This window comes from Ctenopharyngodon idella, chromosome 9, assembly GCF_019924925.1.
Source record: "Ctenopharyngodon idella isolate HZGC_01 chromosome 9, HZGC01, whole genome shotgun sequence".
In the NCBI taxonomy this organism is placed as follows: Eukaryota; Metazoa; Chordata; class Actinopteri; order Cypriniformes; family Xenocyprididae; genus Ctenopharyngodon; species Ctenopharyngodon idella.
This window is the reverse complement of record NC_067228.1, coordinates 21,082,825-21,098,828: the sequence shown is the minus strand read 5'-3', so window position 1 is coordinate 21,098,828 and position 16,004 is coordinate 21,082,825. Positions and strand designations below refer to the sequence as shown.

At 37.2% G+C, this 16,004-nt stretch overlaps 1 protein-coding gene across 1 annotated transcript in view; it reads right to left on the bottom strand.

The window, feature by feature from the left end:
• Nucleotides 1–10,735, bottom strand: part of igsf3 (immunoglobulin superfamily, member 3) — a 153,371-nt gene extending 142,636 nt beyond the window's left edge. Inside the window, exon 1 of the mRNA XM_051905096.1 lies at nt 9,983–10,735. Coding sequence (XP_051761056.1) covers nt 9,983–10,022 — 40 coding nt within the window. The 5' untranslated portion in view covers nt 10,023–10,735. The remainder of the gene's footprint in view (nt 1–9,982) is intronic.
• Between the last annotated feature and the right edge of the window lie 5,269 nt (nt 10,736–16,004).

The window sequence follows — 16,004 nt, the reverse complement described above, 5'->3', positions numbered from 1 at the left end:
TTAACAAAGACGATCTGGAATCCCAAGCAAAACTAAACTCAAATGTCTTGTGTGAATGACAGCTTTTAACTCTTAACTCAAAATCTCCATCTGCATGTTTGGGCATAAAGCACAACATTAGAAAGGAAGCTAATTAACAATTAATTAAGTCTCTTCTGACTGACTTCTTTAGCAATTGTCACATTTTGTCTTTGGATGGCCTAAAGTAGAAGCCTTCATCATCTAATCCCTAGTTCCTACCCTACCATTTTTGCCCGTCCACTCACTCCTTTGTTCTAAAAGAAAACCAATCAGACAGCAGGAATCTGACCAGAGTTAATGAAGCCCTGCCAACACACAGATCCTGATTGACTGCTTTATTCTGTCGTTTTAAGTGTGATCACTCAGATGCTTTGGGTTTTCTAAAGCAGTAATGGCAGTGTCTCTCAAGAGAGTCAGCCTATCGTCTACTTCCAGAAGAAGTTTCAGGCGTGACAGATGCTAATTATTAGGGTTGGCTCTGTGACTGGTGTTCAGGACCTTCCACAGAGGGAAGTCAGGACTATTGGTATAAAGCCCGGGACACACCAAGCCAACGTCAAAGAACTAGCAGAAATGAAAGCTGACTGTGTTGTCGCCTCTCCTCGGCTGCGTCTCCACCAAAAAGCAGCGCTTGAACACATCAAAAGGACTAAAGGTGACTGTCAACTAGCATGTGCGTTATGTTCCTGCATGTAAGTTCATATATCTGTCTATATCAGCAGGTATCAATAGTCTATTTTCATCATTCAAAAGGGAAACCGAAACTAGGACTGCAGATGTACAAACCAAGCGCTTGCTTAGCATTTTGATTATCAATCATGCTGATCACTTTCTTCATTCCAGTCAGCTCATATTATTATGAAAATATTTGTGCATTTGAATGCTCAGGTAAGATGCTTTAATCTCGTGCATGTAAAGAAACTTTATTCTCGTTTGCTAAGCTGAACAGCCAATCAGAGTTCTCTCTCTCACCGACGGCCCAACGCCAATTCAGCATGCTGAATCAGCCCAAAAACCCTGATGGTGTCTGACTAGAGCCAATGGTGCAGAATACACTGAATAACTAAGCCGACCAACACTCAAAAATGCCCGAAGGCTGACCAACATTGCCCGAAGGCCGACCGACGGCTTGGTGTGTCCCAGCCTTAAAGGGCATACAGGAACTCTAGGTAAGTTGCCATAATACAGTTTAAAAAAAAAAAAAAAAAAAGGGTTTCTTTCAAAATCCCTAACTCAAGAATAAAATTTAATGCTGTAACTCCTTTCAATCTTTCATTCATCAAATTTACTACTACAAACTGTCCTGACCGCTTCATCTTATTTGACTGATTGTACTTATGGTTTTCCAGTTGTGGAGCCTCAAACAGGAGCAAAATCTCATGGGTTTCCATGGAAAACTTCTGAACGTAATTCCACCTAGAGCTTCCAAGCTATGTCCACCAAACTCAGCCTGTTCTGGCTCAAATTGCTACATCTTTTGAACTCACAAACAAACAAAATCATGTAGTTTTCCACTTTTTCACTGACTGAAAGCTCTAAGAGGAATTACAAGTTAATTAATGCTCTCAAACGGAAGCAAAACCCTATAAGTTTCCATTGAAAACTATTGTCTCTAAACCCTTCTAGAGATCTCAAGCTATGTTCACTAATCTTTGCATGGTCCTTCAGACAGTTTTTGACTGATTGCTATGCCTTTTCTAACTTATCCAAATCTCATAGAGCTGCAATGACAAATCTGAATCTGTATGTGAATGTTAATGAACTCAACCTACAACTGGCAAAAAAATTAGGTAACGCTTTATTTTAGGGTCATTTAACTAGTTGCTTATTAGCATGCATATTACTAGAATATTGGCTGTTTATTAGTACTTAAGCACATATTAATGAATGTGTGTCAAAATGCCTGTCTTTTCAAGTATCCTCATAAATACAGTCATTATGTCTTAAGTGAATGTAAACAGTTGAGAAAGACAACGTATGTGTAACAGTATATATCGTTCGGTCTTAAAGTGACAGCAGCAAAATACCTGCTATCATCTGTCATTCAAAATCTCACTGCTCTTGATTGAAACTCTTTTGTAACTTTAATAAGAACAAATGTATATTTAATTTACACAGTGAAGACTATGCAGTATTGTTTAACACATTTGATTACTGTATACATTTTATGTAGCCTAGTATTTCTTCTTATTTTTAATGCTTTAAGTTTTTCAGGTAGGTCTATGGTCCATTTGTGTCTTTGTTCTATTGTAGTTTGTTTTTTTTTTATTTTATGACTGATTACTTGTCTTCAGTAAGCTTGAGTTTTTTTGTTGTTGTTGTTTTTACTTAGGCTAGTATTAGTTTGTGATATTGAAAATGGTGGAAATTACCATCATAAATACTTTATTCAAAGCAAAAATAACTATATTGTGATATGTATTATTATTGTGAAATAAAATTACTCATTAAGATTTTGGTTACAGTATATCGCCTATCCCTAAGCACATAATAAATTGTCTAAATGTCTTGTGTGGGTGGGAGGAAGTGTTTATGCAGGGGTGTGGGTGTTTGGGGGTCATGCAATTGTGTGTGCGCGCTCAGCTGTTTGGAGGTTGGGGGAGGAGGAGATCTCCTAAAGAGAAATTCAAAAAAAGTCACTGCAACACTTAAAGCTACTTGAATGAGATCCAACAAGCAGGAAAGACTTTATGCCTCAGTTTCTTGGTCAGATCTTGAGAGGGGGTCTTCCATGATTCCTGTAAATGTGGAAGAGCCAGAGGCAGGTACCAGACACGGATCAGAGCCAACTACGTAGATCATGTATAATAGCTAAGGGGGCAAAAAAGAGCTTACCAAATCCAACCCCCTTCTGCATGTTTCCATTTTGTTTAGATCTAATCTGAGCCACTTCAGGCAAGCACACACCTACCAGCACATACAAATGCACAGGGATGGAACTAAAAATAAACTACAAAGAACCTGAGAGAACACACGACAAACACTAGTGATTCAAAGTACAACACAATTTAAGCTGATAAGGTCTCACAGTAGTAGACCTGATAAAGATGAACAATTGGAAAGTAACTCACCAACACAAAACTTCTTGACCTTTCACTCTTGATAGCACAACAAAAAGTAAACTATAAAGCTTTGGCTTAGCAGTTAGCCCAAATGCTCCAATACAATTGAGAGGTGTGCAAGCAGTGTAAGTTGGAGTACATTTCTGATCCAGTTCCCCCCTCTTCTCCCCATCATTTCATGTCAGTACTATCCTCCTATCAATAAAAATGCCAAGGCAAATCAGTCAATGAATAAATAGCATTGCATAATGACATGCCTTCTTTAAAACATCTATGAATAAAATATATTCACTTTTTTTTTTTTTTTTGGACAGTTTACTATATTTGACAATATAAAGCATGCTGAAACTTCAGTTAATTTTCATATATTTTTAATCCAGAAATTTTAGTTGAACTGAATACTAAAGTGTTCATATAGTAAGTTAATCCAGGACATGTTTAAGAGTATCAAGATAACTAAAAATTCTTGTATGTTTAAAATGTACTTACATATATTTGAACACTGTAAATTCTCAATTATATGCAGGATACAGGAGTTAGATGTTGTTATATAGACTAAGATATGTCAGAGAAATTTTACCCACATATTCATCATAGAAAACTAGGCTAATAACCAAAAATTCAGTATTAGACTGGAGGTATAAAAACAGGAACAATTTCAAACACCAAACAGCCCCGTTAATTGAAGATTGAAGACCAAAATTCATTTTTTCGCATGCAATCTCACCTATATAGCAGAAAATAGCAGGTGCAAATTAAAATAAATCACAAAGTGAATGCTAGAGAAAGACTTTCTCTTTAAAAAGACAAGAGAAGAGAACCCTTTTTGGTCATATATTGAGTACAATTAAGCGGTCAGCACCACAAAGCACAGTGTTCATGGGACCAACCTGCCAGACAAGTGTTCAATCAGCAATAAGAACCCACACACACCATACAAATGTCAAATATGTGAAAATGAAATCTTTCAGACACTAGTGAAAATCTCCAAACCTGGATTACTGTTTAGATATCTTTTTTTAATATGTCCCACTGCTTTTTGTGTCAGTCTGAAACTGTAACCAAATGCAAGCCTCCAAGCACTTCTCTTGTTAGCTCATCCACTGCGGGACATCTACAAATACGAACAACAGATCTCTGCCCGGACCTTTTACATATTAACAAATAAAATGCCATGTTGTCATGTAGAGAAAAACAACTATAAACATGTCTGATCCCATCTGAAACCAGAATTACCTTATGTCTTAACTGTAAAAAAGGAATAATGTAAATTTTTGTATAAAATATATGTCCAATAGTTTCTCACAAACATCAAGTACAAAGATAATCCCTTAACATCACCACACACTGCAGTGCACATTTTTTTATTATCTGTAACTCAAACTGGATACTTTGTGAAAAGTATTTGCTTTTTTTTAATTATTTTTTTTATATAAGTGTATACAGATCTTCACCACGGTAATTATCCCCTGAAGCGTGGAAAATGAACAGTATGCCATGAATGTATAAACACGTGTAGCGCTGGCCTCATCTCAAGGCAGTCCTGAATGTACACAGGATGTATCAGACAGATGACAAATAGGACCCTGGGACCCTGGCTAGACACTCGTAGCTAAACATTCATGGATCAGCATTCTGGAGCAATGGGTCATTCGGGAGTGAGACAGCTGAGAGTTCCTCAACTGCCATGACATTCTCAGGTTTTCGAAGGACAACAATGTTCTGCAACAACTGAGTAGCCTAACACTAGTGTGATTAAAGAGCCATGGCAAGATAGCAGAGTGTTGTGTGGGAGGTGTAAATAGCCTCCTCAGAAAGAGTGCAATGACCATGTCCCTATGAACACACAGTGTGTATCTGTGCAATGTGTGTTCTACAAGAATCTTACACACCACTGGGACTCTTAACTCCATTGTGTTGAAGTTAAACGCTGGGTGAAAACAGCACTGACGGCTTGTAGAGCGCTAACATGGCAGGGTTATAGAATAAGCACTACGGTTTCAGCAGTCAACCAGTCAGTCCTTCCTGCTCTGACCAAATCTATAATTTTTTTAATCTATACATTTAAAATTTTATATCAAGTTAGCAATTTAAAAAAATAATATGACCTTTGTTTTCCCACTTCAAACTTTACTTTAGAAATTCAGGACCACAACAGTGCTGGGTTTGATTGGCCACATTTTATGGAACACCACACCTAAACTGTCTCTTCTACCTGATTCACATCACTGGGTGTCCTGAGAAATGACATCTGTCTCTGTGACAGCCCTAGGCTGTGTAGCCAATCAGAAACACTGTCTGAGATTCATTTTTCTGACAAGTCTTTGGAGGATGGAAGTTTTGGAGAAAGCCAGTGTCTTCTATCTATTCCACCGTAGCTGAATCTAAAGTACTGTGAAATGTTTTATTTTAAAGGGGTCCTATTATGCCCTTTTACGAAGTCTTGATTTTATTTTTACTAGAACAGGTTTTCATGCTTGATTGTTTAAAAAGCACCTCTTTTCCCAGTCTGTCTCAAATGCTCTGTTTACTTCTTGTTTCCTGTTTCAATCAGTGGGGAACCGTCAGGGGACCTAGAACCCTCAGAGAAGGCCTAAACTATTGTAAAAAAATTATATAAACTTAAACTTGAATAAAAAAAAAAAATGTATAAAAATTCATCAGTTTTAATGTTATTTTAGGAATTTATAATTTGACAATAAACATCTAAATCTTTTTGAGAAAATAAACCCTTTAAATTTGCCTATTCAGTTTGAGTTGCACCAAAAAAAACAAAATAATGACTTTATTCAACAATATCTAGTGACAAATTTTTTGTTTCAAATCAGAGGCTCGGAGCGTGAAAGTCACGTGATTTCAGTAAACTAGGCTTCGTTACGTCATAAGTGTTTCGAAATTTCAATGGTTCACGTGACTTCGGCAGTTTGATACACACTCCAAACCTCTGATTCGAAACAAAAGACTCGTGAAGCTTCGAAGCTTCATGAAGCAGTGTTTTGAGATCGCTCATCACTAGATATTGTTGAATAAAGTCGTTATTTTGTTTTGTTTTTTTAACGCACAAAAAGTATTCTCGTCACTTTATAATATTAAGGTTGAACCACTGTAGTCACATGAACTGTTTTAAATATGTCTTTAGTAGCTTTCTGGGCAATGTAAGTGTTAATTGTCTTGCTGGCGATGCAGGCCTCACTGAGCCATCGGATTTTAATAAAAATATCTTAATTTGTGTTCTGAAGATGAACGAAGGTCTTACATGTGGAACGACACGAGGGTGAGTAATAAATGCCAGAATTTTTGGGTGAACTAACCCTTTAATGATGAGGATATTGTTGCTAACTTATCCATGCTGTGGATAAAAAAAATATAATAATAATAATAATAATAATAATAATAATAATAATAATAAATAAATAAATAAATAAATAAAAAAAAATTAAAAAAAAAAATCACAATAACGTGCTATCTATAGTTTAACAATCATTGCAGAAAGCGGACAGGATGCTGCAGGGGGGTACGATCTTTTATGACAAGAGCATGTAGTTGAAGTTAGCAAAACAGTGTAAGAAAATGGCTGAAATTGCTTACAGCACCTTTAATTTCCTCTATATTTCTAATAAAACCAAAATCCACTCAGTGAGGCTTTATTAAGGCCAGCCTAGTGAGTGTCAGGAAATGAGAGCATTGTTTTTTTGAACTTCATGCAGGGAAGCTAAGCTCGGCTAATGCGCCTGAGTCAGTGGGAGGCTAATAAAGGCTTCAGACAAACACCTTGAATAATCTCTCTCTCTAGCACACACTTTTTCCTTTCTATCGCTCTCTGTGACAGCCTCCTCTACGGTGTTCAAACATCTACATTAAAATGGATGAAAAAGTGGTTAAAATTAGCATACTATGAGCCTAGTGCGTTTCTCAAAAGGGATAACATTTCTTATGGGTTCACTTTTTGCATAAACAAACATTGTGATCACATAAACAGAGTACAACACATCTAGCACACACAAACTGGACCAATCCGCAGACCACAATACCACAAGTGTAACATCTTGATGTAAGCATTCATGTCACACGATGGTCCTATAAAAAAGCATTTCCCATGAGTGAGGAAAGCTAATTCTAAATACAACAGTGACAATACTAAAAAAAGCTTTTTACAGTTGTGTTTACCAGTTTGTGGGCCTATTAACTTTGCGTGAACGAGGAAGGTCTTTATGGCCTCTCCTGCTGTTTTGCGAGCAGTTTTAGAGAATATCACAGGAACAGGGGGGTGGGAATCATTTCACTCAGAATGAGAACCTGAATATTTTCTCCTTTATCCATGAAAGGTTTGCTTCTTTTGCTCACATACACCTCACCTGCTTTTGTGCATATGGAAATAAGCTGTTCAGGTACATTTCCTCAAAAACGCTCAAGCTCCCCTGCATTCAAACTCAGTGTTTTGAAGATGTTCTCTACTGAAATATGATAACTTGCATGTAATTTAATAGAAACTCAAAGCTAAAGAACCAGTATGAATCAAAGATGATCTAAGGAATTGGTTTCCTACAATATTGCAATACCATAAAAAGGCCAAAAATGCTACAAATTATCCATACTTCATGTTCATTTGATCAAACCATCCTGTTGAGAGCAAACGCAAAAGAAAGCCATCAGTAACCAATGTTTTCGCCCAGACCCCTCCCTGCAGGACTAACATGCCTCTTGTCCAGGAAGGTACAGCCATCTGTTGTTTGTTAGGAGGTAGAGAGTTTGTGTGAATGAGTATGACCGTATTTGCGTGTGTGATGAGGGAGAGAAAGGGGACGAAAATGAATGGGGGAGGGAGTTACGAGTAGAATATGTAAATGCAGACATTAATGGTTTTGTCTGTGACTGGCACTTGGGGAAAGACTGCGAGTGAGCGCTGACAGCAACTTGAAAAGTGTTTTGCATGCAGAAAAGAGTGTTGATTTCTATCCTGACTCCACTTATCTGCATGGATATGGGGGATACAGTCTGTGGGGGTTAGGTTAATCCAACAAAAGAGTCCGAGCGCAATGTCATATTAACCTAGTTCAATGGCAAAACATGCTTTCTCACAACACAAACAAAACAAATTTTTTAATATACGTATAACCTAGACCAGTGGTTCTCAAACCTGTCCTGGAGTACCCCCAGCCCTGCACATTTTGTACGTCTCCCTCATCTATCACACCTGATTCAACTCATGAGCTCATTAGTAGAGACTGCAAGACCTGAAATGGGTGTGTCAGATATAGGGAGACGTACAAAATGTGCAGGGCTGGGGGTACTCCAGGACAGGTTTGAGAACCAGTGACCTAGACAATGGAGTCTTCATCAACACACAGACAGACATTAAGATCATAAAGAGTCATATCAGAATCACACTCATCTGTTTTGACTAACACAATGTGCTAATTAACCCAATGACACACTAGAACCTCTGACATCACACTGGTGAGTCTGAATCCAGATGTGTGTGTGATGTCTGGCTTGTAGGGACAAGGTGTGTCCGTGTCGTAAACTTAGACATGAAACAAACTTGTCTGCCCTCAAGCAGTAGGTCAAGATTTAAAACAAAAAAAGGTTGTTGGGAGGATTAAAGGTGCACTTTTTGTTTACATTTAGCTGTTAGAATAGTATCAGTATTTTTTTTTTTTTTACTGTTCTATATTGTTGTTATTATTATTATTAATAGAAGTAGTCTTCCTTGGAAATTCATATTTATTATTTATTCTCACTAAAATGCTTCCACCTCAAAGAAAATACAGACTTTTCCACTTGTAATTATGACATTGAGATGGCTCATGTCCATTCAACTCATAAATATGATCTTTAGGAGATTACTTGAATGCACCATAACTAGGCTACATCATTTTCATAAAAGCGGTGTGTGATGTCAACATGGCAGCACCCATGAGAGGGCAACCAGCTCCATGTAGATAAAATCAACTTTTTCTAGAAGATTGACATGCCTGAAGTCCTCGTATCATGTGAGTAAACATTAGTTTAATTCTATGTCTCAAAGTTCTGTTAATTTCTCGTCACGTAAAAAAAATCTAATTAGTTTAAAAAAAACTACTGGGTGTACCTTTAAGAGTGGAATGATCTGTATTGCCCTCAAATCAATCAATGTACCCCAGTGTTTACTTGATATAATGTCCCCCATAAAGGAACATTAATCTCCTGCTGGGCTCTCTAAACCAACATTAACCCCAAAACAAACCCCCATCTGACCAAAGCTGTTGAGACCCAGCTGCCTCATGTTTGTCAAAGTGGTAGAATAAATAAATAAATAAACAAACAAACAAACAAGTCAGATCATGCTGCTGGGTCACAATCAACTTAACCAATGTTAAGTAAATGGATTCATAAACAATTTCCATTTAAATCCATACTCATATAAGGAATCTAGACCTTTTCATTACAACCATAAAATTGGAAACATTCAACGAGGTAGGCGTGCGTGTGTGTGAGAGAGCATTAAACCTTTTCCACATCTAACATAATATCCAAATGACCTGAGATAACCTGAAATGTCCTTGGTTAATTTACGATTACCGTCAATGTTCAAGCGAATACATACAACTTAGTCACTGGACCACATCAAAGACTACTTAATATTTTAGTATGTACTATAGGCTACATACTTCTATAGCATTATAATTTGGGTTACATGAATCCACAGGCAGCGAAACATCTCGACGTATTTGAGAAATTAACGTGTAGCCTACGCGTCATTGTATCGTCTCAAATACCATGACCATTAATCAAAAATGACACAAAAACTGCAACAAGTGCATGTAATGAAATAAAAGGGCACCTTATTAATCAGCTCTAGGGTTAATTAATCAGTGAGGTCACTGAATGATGAAATATGTAGTAAAAACATAACTTACCCAAAACCGCAAAGGCTATAATAAGCCAATTGATATCCATAGTTCTCCTGTTTTCTGCACTGGCGATTAAGTCCAGATATTGCAGAAAATTGCAAGTGTAGTAATAAATTCCTAACTGTCACTCAGACCTTCCGAAATCAGTCCTTACGTAGTTATGAACGCGTACACCTGTTCGGACCGCGTGAAAGTGCGTATACCGACTCCACAAAGATTCAATTTCTCCCGAGGCAGAGAGCCTTCGTGCGGTTGTATGACGGATATCCAGCCCCGAACAACAGCCGTATTTGTTAAGAGACCCTTGTGTGATTGAATAAAGCCTTTAGATGGTTTCCTCCGATAAATTACATCCGCCGTTCACGAATGAATCCGAAATTTTGAGTTGAACGCTGGGATCTCAGCTCTCTTGTGCCGCTCTCCAATTCCCAGCGCGTGAAGCCCACGCGTGGAGGAGGAACAGTGAGACCAGTTGGTCCCGTTCGCGTGAAATAACCGGTTTACTGTGGACGTGGATAAACTTATATATCTTTGTCTGACGGAAATGAGCAGATGTGGTGCCCGTGTCCGTTCTCCGTGAAGAGCGATACAGTGATGCTGCCGCTCCCGCGATCACCTTCAGCTCTTCTATTGTCACACACGCCACAAAAGACACTAGTAGGCGGCCCAGCCCATACTTTCAAACATGGGCTGGTGTCTGTGGATATCAGAAGGGGGAAAATCCTACTAGACACCACTATAGTTGTGTCCCGGTCAAATAAATCTGCTTCAGTCAGTGTCGGGTGGCTAAATCATATTTGTTATCAGTATCACGTTGCCTAGATTCAGTTGTCACTAGCGACGGCGCAATTTTCTATCTGTTTAGAAGCACAAATTCAGTTCAGTTCACTTTTGTGTTACCATCCAAAACAAAGCTTATTTTTGGGAATTGTGATTCAAGTGTCCATTTTCATTTTAACAATACACATATTCTTATTTTACAGTCTGTTTGACAACATCCTCGCTTTGCATGGGTTGCGTGTTGTAGGAAATTACACGCTTCATTTGTCGCCACTGGTTTAAAGTCAGAGAGCTCGCCTCTGTAAACAGTTATTCTAGTGACGGGTGTTGTTGATATTATTAGCCTATTCTGTTTACACACGCGACCGCAGGTGAAAGGTAGGCTACAATTAGGAGAATTTGAAATTGTATTTCCTGTTGTCCTGCTTTTGCACTTTCAAACTATCACTCCTCCCACCTACCGGTAAAATAACCCCGCCCTATTAACGTAGCGCCACACTAAACCACTCCTTTACCAGGTAACAGCTGCCCCCTAGTTTTGAAACAAGTCCCTGAAGAAAAATGTAGAAAAATTGAAACTATAACAAATCTCCCTATAATTCCTTCTAACTCATATTCTCATCATTTTTCTAAAGCAATTAATTGGCTACTTTTACTCAGCAGGGATGCATTAATTAATCAATATATTGACAGTAAAGACATTTAAAATGTTACCAAAAAAATCCATTTCAAATAAATAAATGTTGTTCTTTTGAACTTTCTCTTAATAAAAGAGTCCTGAAAGAAATGTATCATGGTTTCCACAAAAATACTATGTTTCTTGAGCACCAAATCAGCATATTAGAATGATTTCTGAAAGATCATGTGACACTGAAGACTGGAGTAATGGCTGCTGAAATTTCAGCTTACCATCACATAAATTATGACATTTTAAAATATTAAAGTATAAAAAAAGAAGTTATTTTAAAATGTAATAATATTTCAAAACAGTACTGTATTTTTGATCAAATAATTGCAGTCTTGGTGAGCAGAAGAGACTTATTTCAAACACATTCACATTTTCTGAACCCAAACATATGAACATCTACAAAGTAGTTTAGAAATCCATATTATCACTAAACTGTGTAAATTAATGTAAAGTATACAAAAATACTGGCATTAAATATTATACACAGGGGTATGTTCAAAATTGTGCATGAATTTATTGTGCCACCTCCAATTCAAAACAGCATGTAAAACTGGAAACTAATATTGGAAAATCACTGTACAACTATTTCTCGTTCTTTAAAAAAAAAAAAGCAGTGAATAAAAAATTGTATGGATGTTTCATATTAAATTAAACATGCAAGAGAACCTGCTGATTCAGATGATGTCATGATCACAAATTAAATTAAATGCCAAATTAAATTATACTGTTTTACCTTGTTTGTCCTGTAATTGCTTTATATTTTTTAAATGTACACTTCTAAATCCTTATGTAAATATGGATTTGACAAAAGGGTGGTGCTCGTAATTTCATTCGTTGCTTCTAATTGACTTTGTCTTTGTCCTTTTAACATTTAAGAGGATTTCCCATTTCCCATCTCGTAAGATGTTGTTTAAAGTAAAAACAACTTCCTTGTTTCAATCCATTTCAATATAAAAGGTCTTTGCAACTGACTCACTCACTCATAAGGAGTCTTTGCCGCCATCTAATGGCGTATTAATGTAACTTTCACTGAAGTCAAAATTACTAACGGACTCTTTCTCAATACCAAAAAATGTGGCATGTTATTTATATAAAATATTATTTATTGAACAATAATATTTAAATGAACAACAATAGCCATTTTAACGGTATAAGTAAAATAGGAAATAAACACAAGCAAACAGTTCAGTCAAACGTACAAAAGCAGCGCTCTAGTTAGTGCAGGATTTAATTTCAATGTAAATATAAAGTTATAAAACTTAATATAGCCCTTAAGCCAAATCTATTAGCTCTGGAACAAGTAATAGATTAATAAGACCAAAGACTGCCCATTTGATATACTCAAAACAAATTATATCTCATGTTTTAACACTATCTACACTATCTACTAGAGCCAGCGGCAAATTCGCAAAGGACTGGCCGAGATGAAGCTGTTCTCTGCGGGTACATGAGCGCTGAACGGTCACTGACGGCCTGGAGCTCACATCTCCGAAAGAGTCTAAACAAATTTAAACAAATTTTCAAATAGCCACTATTTTCTACATATAAATCGCATATCTGAGGTCTAAACAACTACATTCTTGACTAAAAAACTCTTAAAAATACATTCCGTTACAAAGTAACAGTAGTAGCTATAAAAAATATAGTGGGTTTGCTCATCCGCCATGACACTCGCTGTGAGAATGCTGACAGCGGAGTGATTCAAACGGTGAAACGATTCCTGTGGCGATACTGGTAGAATATTGCATGGCTGGAAAGACCTCTCAGCCAATCAGATTTGAGAACCAGAACGAACTGTTGTATAAAAGAAAACAGGCTACTCAAATATTGATCTCATGTTATGCTAAAGGTCTGGGTCTAATCATCAGTCAGTGATGGTCTGATATGCTGTAGCCCATGAGGACAATCCCTGGTTTTAATTAGGAGTTGTTATACCATCACAGAGCATGAGAAAAAAAACAAAAAAAAAAACATATTTGAGTCAATCTAAAGAAAGAAGAAGATCTAATGAGAGTACAAGATGTGTGCAATATCATCATATTGTTCACTATAATGAACCACTTGGTTATTCTGTACTATTTTTGTTAGTGAAAACTGCGGGCATAATATCTTCACTCTGACATTTAGACAGCTTTTTTCCCTATCATTAAAATAGCTTTAATCGCACATTATTATTTACCTATTTTAGGCACAGAATATGTGTGTAGAAGCACAAATAATTAGGAAGCTTAAAGATCTTAATTCCAGCAGTATTGGGAAGCTAAGTGAAGCAGTTCCTAGAGGATTTCAGTTGTCCTGCTCCAGGCGCCACCATTGTGCCCCCAAGCAAGGCACTTAACGTCTACATCCGCAATGAGGCTTTACAAAATCAATTCAAATCCAATCATACTTAAAGGTCATAGATAAGATTGCTGTCAGTCATTTGTTATATAAAGAGAGATGGCTAAGTGTTTTATAATAGATTAAGAGATAAAAATGATAAACTTGCCAATTTTTCATTACAATTATATGGCAGTTTCATTATGAACCCTTTAATAAGCATAAAATGTTTGCATGTTGTTAATGTTGCACTGGTCAGTATGGCAGAGCAGCTCTAATCTGCTTGAATGGAGAAAGACTGAAATAGACTACTGCAATACTGAACATTGAGATGCCTCATATCTAAAAGGTGATTGGTGCTTTTAACTGCATAATTCCCATTCATATATCCAATTCATATTCAACAGGTCAATCTCCTCCTCTGTTATTTTGGCTAGTCATGTGATCTCAACTTTCATAAGGCAACCCGCTCTATGTAAAATAAAGCCACTTTTATTTGGCTACTGACTGGAGTTTTAATAATACTTTTTCAAAATTTCTGTTCCTTTCTATGTAAATCGCCTTTAAATGGCATCTGATATTTATTACCTGAATATTTAACAGCTGTGTAGATATTTGTTATATTCTGCCTCTAGTATCAGTTACAAACAGTATCAACAGTGCTAGGTGTATTAAATCAGGAACTTACACAATCTTTGCAATGACAGATTGCACCTTGAGGTACCTTCAGAAACCTTATATTACCTTCATTATGAAAGCAGATCATCTACTTAAATTCATTCCCAAACCGCATATGTAAAATGCACAAGTGAGGCATCTGCTTAATAGTTTTGAGTCCTATAATGAGAAAAGGAAAAATGGTTTCATGGTCAGTTTTAAAGCTTTATGCCGACTTCAAGAAGCAACTTAACACAGTGTTGTTGCCTCAGGGAGATAGATTTGCTTAGGCTTTTCATCTGACGTTTGCATATTTTTGCAGCACATTCAAAAAGTAAATAAATCATTCATTTCCTCCATTTGCTGTGTCTCTGGAGCTCTTTTGGAAGCTCATAAGGGATACTGAGCTAAAATGTGAGAGCAGTGTTTATCTCTTTCCCTTCATCTCTTCCAGTGTGTACAATCACATGCATGCACACACACATGTGTGCAAGGATACATGCATACTTATTAACAAGTGTAAAAAAAACAAGTGAATACAAAATGGCTTACTATCTATAGTCACTACAACCATGTACAATAATTTATGATAAGTCTGTAAGATGTCTCCTTTACTTTTACCATATAATCAATCAATAACAATAACCAATTAAAGCTGCAAGCAGCGATGAAAAGGCCCTCGCACCCAGGGCCACCGCCACCCGGTGGCCTTAGGAAAACAGTGAACAGTAGGCGACATGCGTTTGAGTAAGTAAATATAGGAGAAATATGGCAAAGTCATTTTGATGTGCAACACTTCCTGCTGCCAGGAGGTGGCGCTTTGACTATAAATGAATGTTGCCATGAAGATGTCTTCAGGCCAGGACTGTTATTAATAAACATGTGAATTTTGGGGCAGATTGGACATTGTATGCCTGAGTTACAACAACTTCCTGTTTCGTGGCGTTAATCACATACATTAGCACTTAGCCAAGTGTTGCGTGATTTAAAGTGTTTCTAGCATGTTTGGTACTTCATGGCATTTTTATGTGTTTCTGGGAGTGAATTACAGTGTAAAGCATGCTATTTCCTTTTGCCATCAGGTGGCGCTATAACTAACTGAATTTTGGCATCACACATGTGAAGTTTGGGGCAGATCGGACACTGTATGCCTGAATTACAACAGCTTCCCCTTTCATGGCGAAACATGAGACTTTGTCAGGCCGCCACGGACACGCCCTTCAACGAAAACTCAGGATCTTCGCAATTTAACATTGCTAAGGCCTTAAGATTAGACTGACCAAGTATGATGTTGATCTGGTTAAATCTCAACGAGGAGTTAATCACAGTGTAAAACATGATATTTCCTGTTGCCTGCAGGTGGCGCTATGACTGTAACTGAATATTGCCATGTAGATATTTTCAGGCCAGGACTCTAATAAAACATGTGAAGTTTGGGGCAGATCGGACATTGTATGCCCAAGTTACAACAACTTCCTCTTTCATGGCGAAACATCGAATTTTGTCAGGCCGCCACAGACACGCCCTTCAGCGAAAACTCTAGATCTTCGCAATTTAACGTCACAAAGGCCTTTAGATTAGACT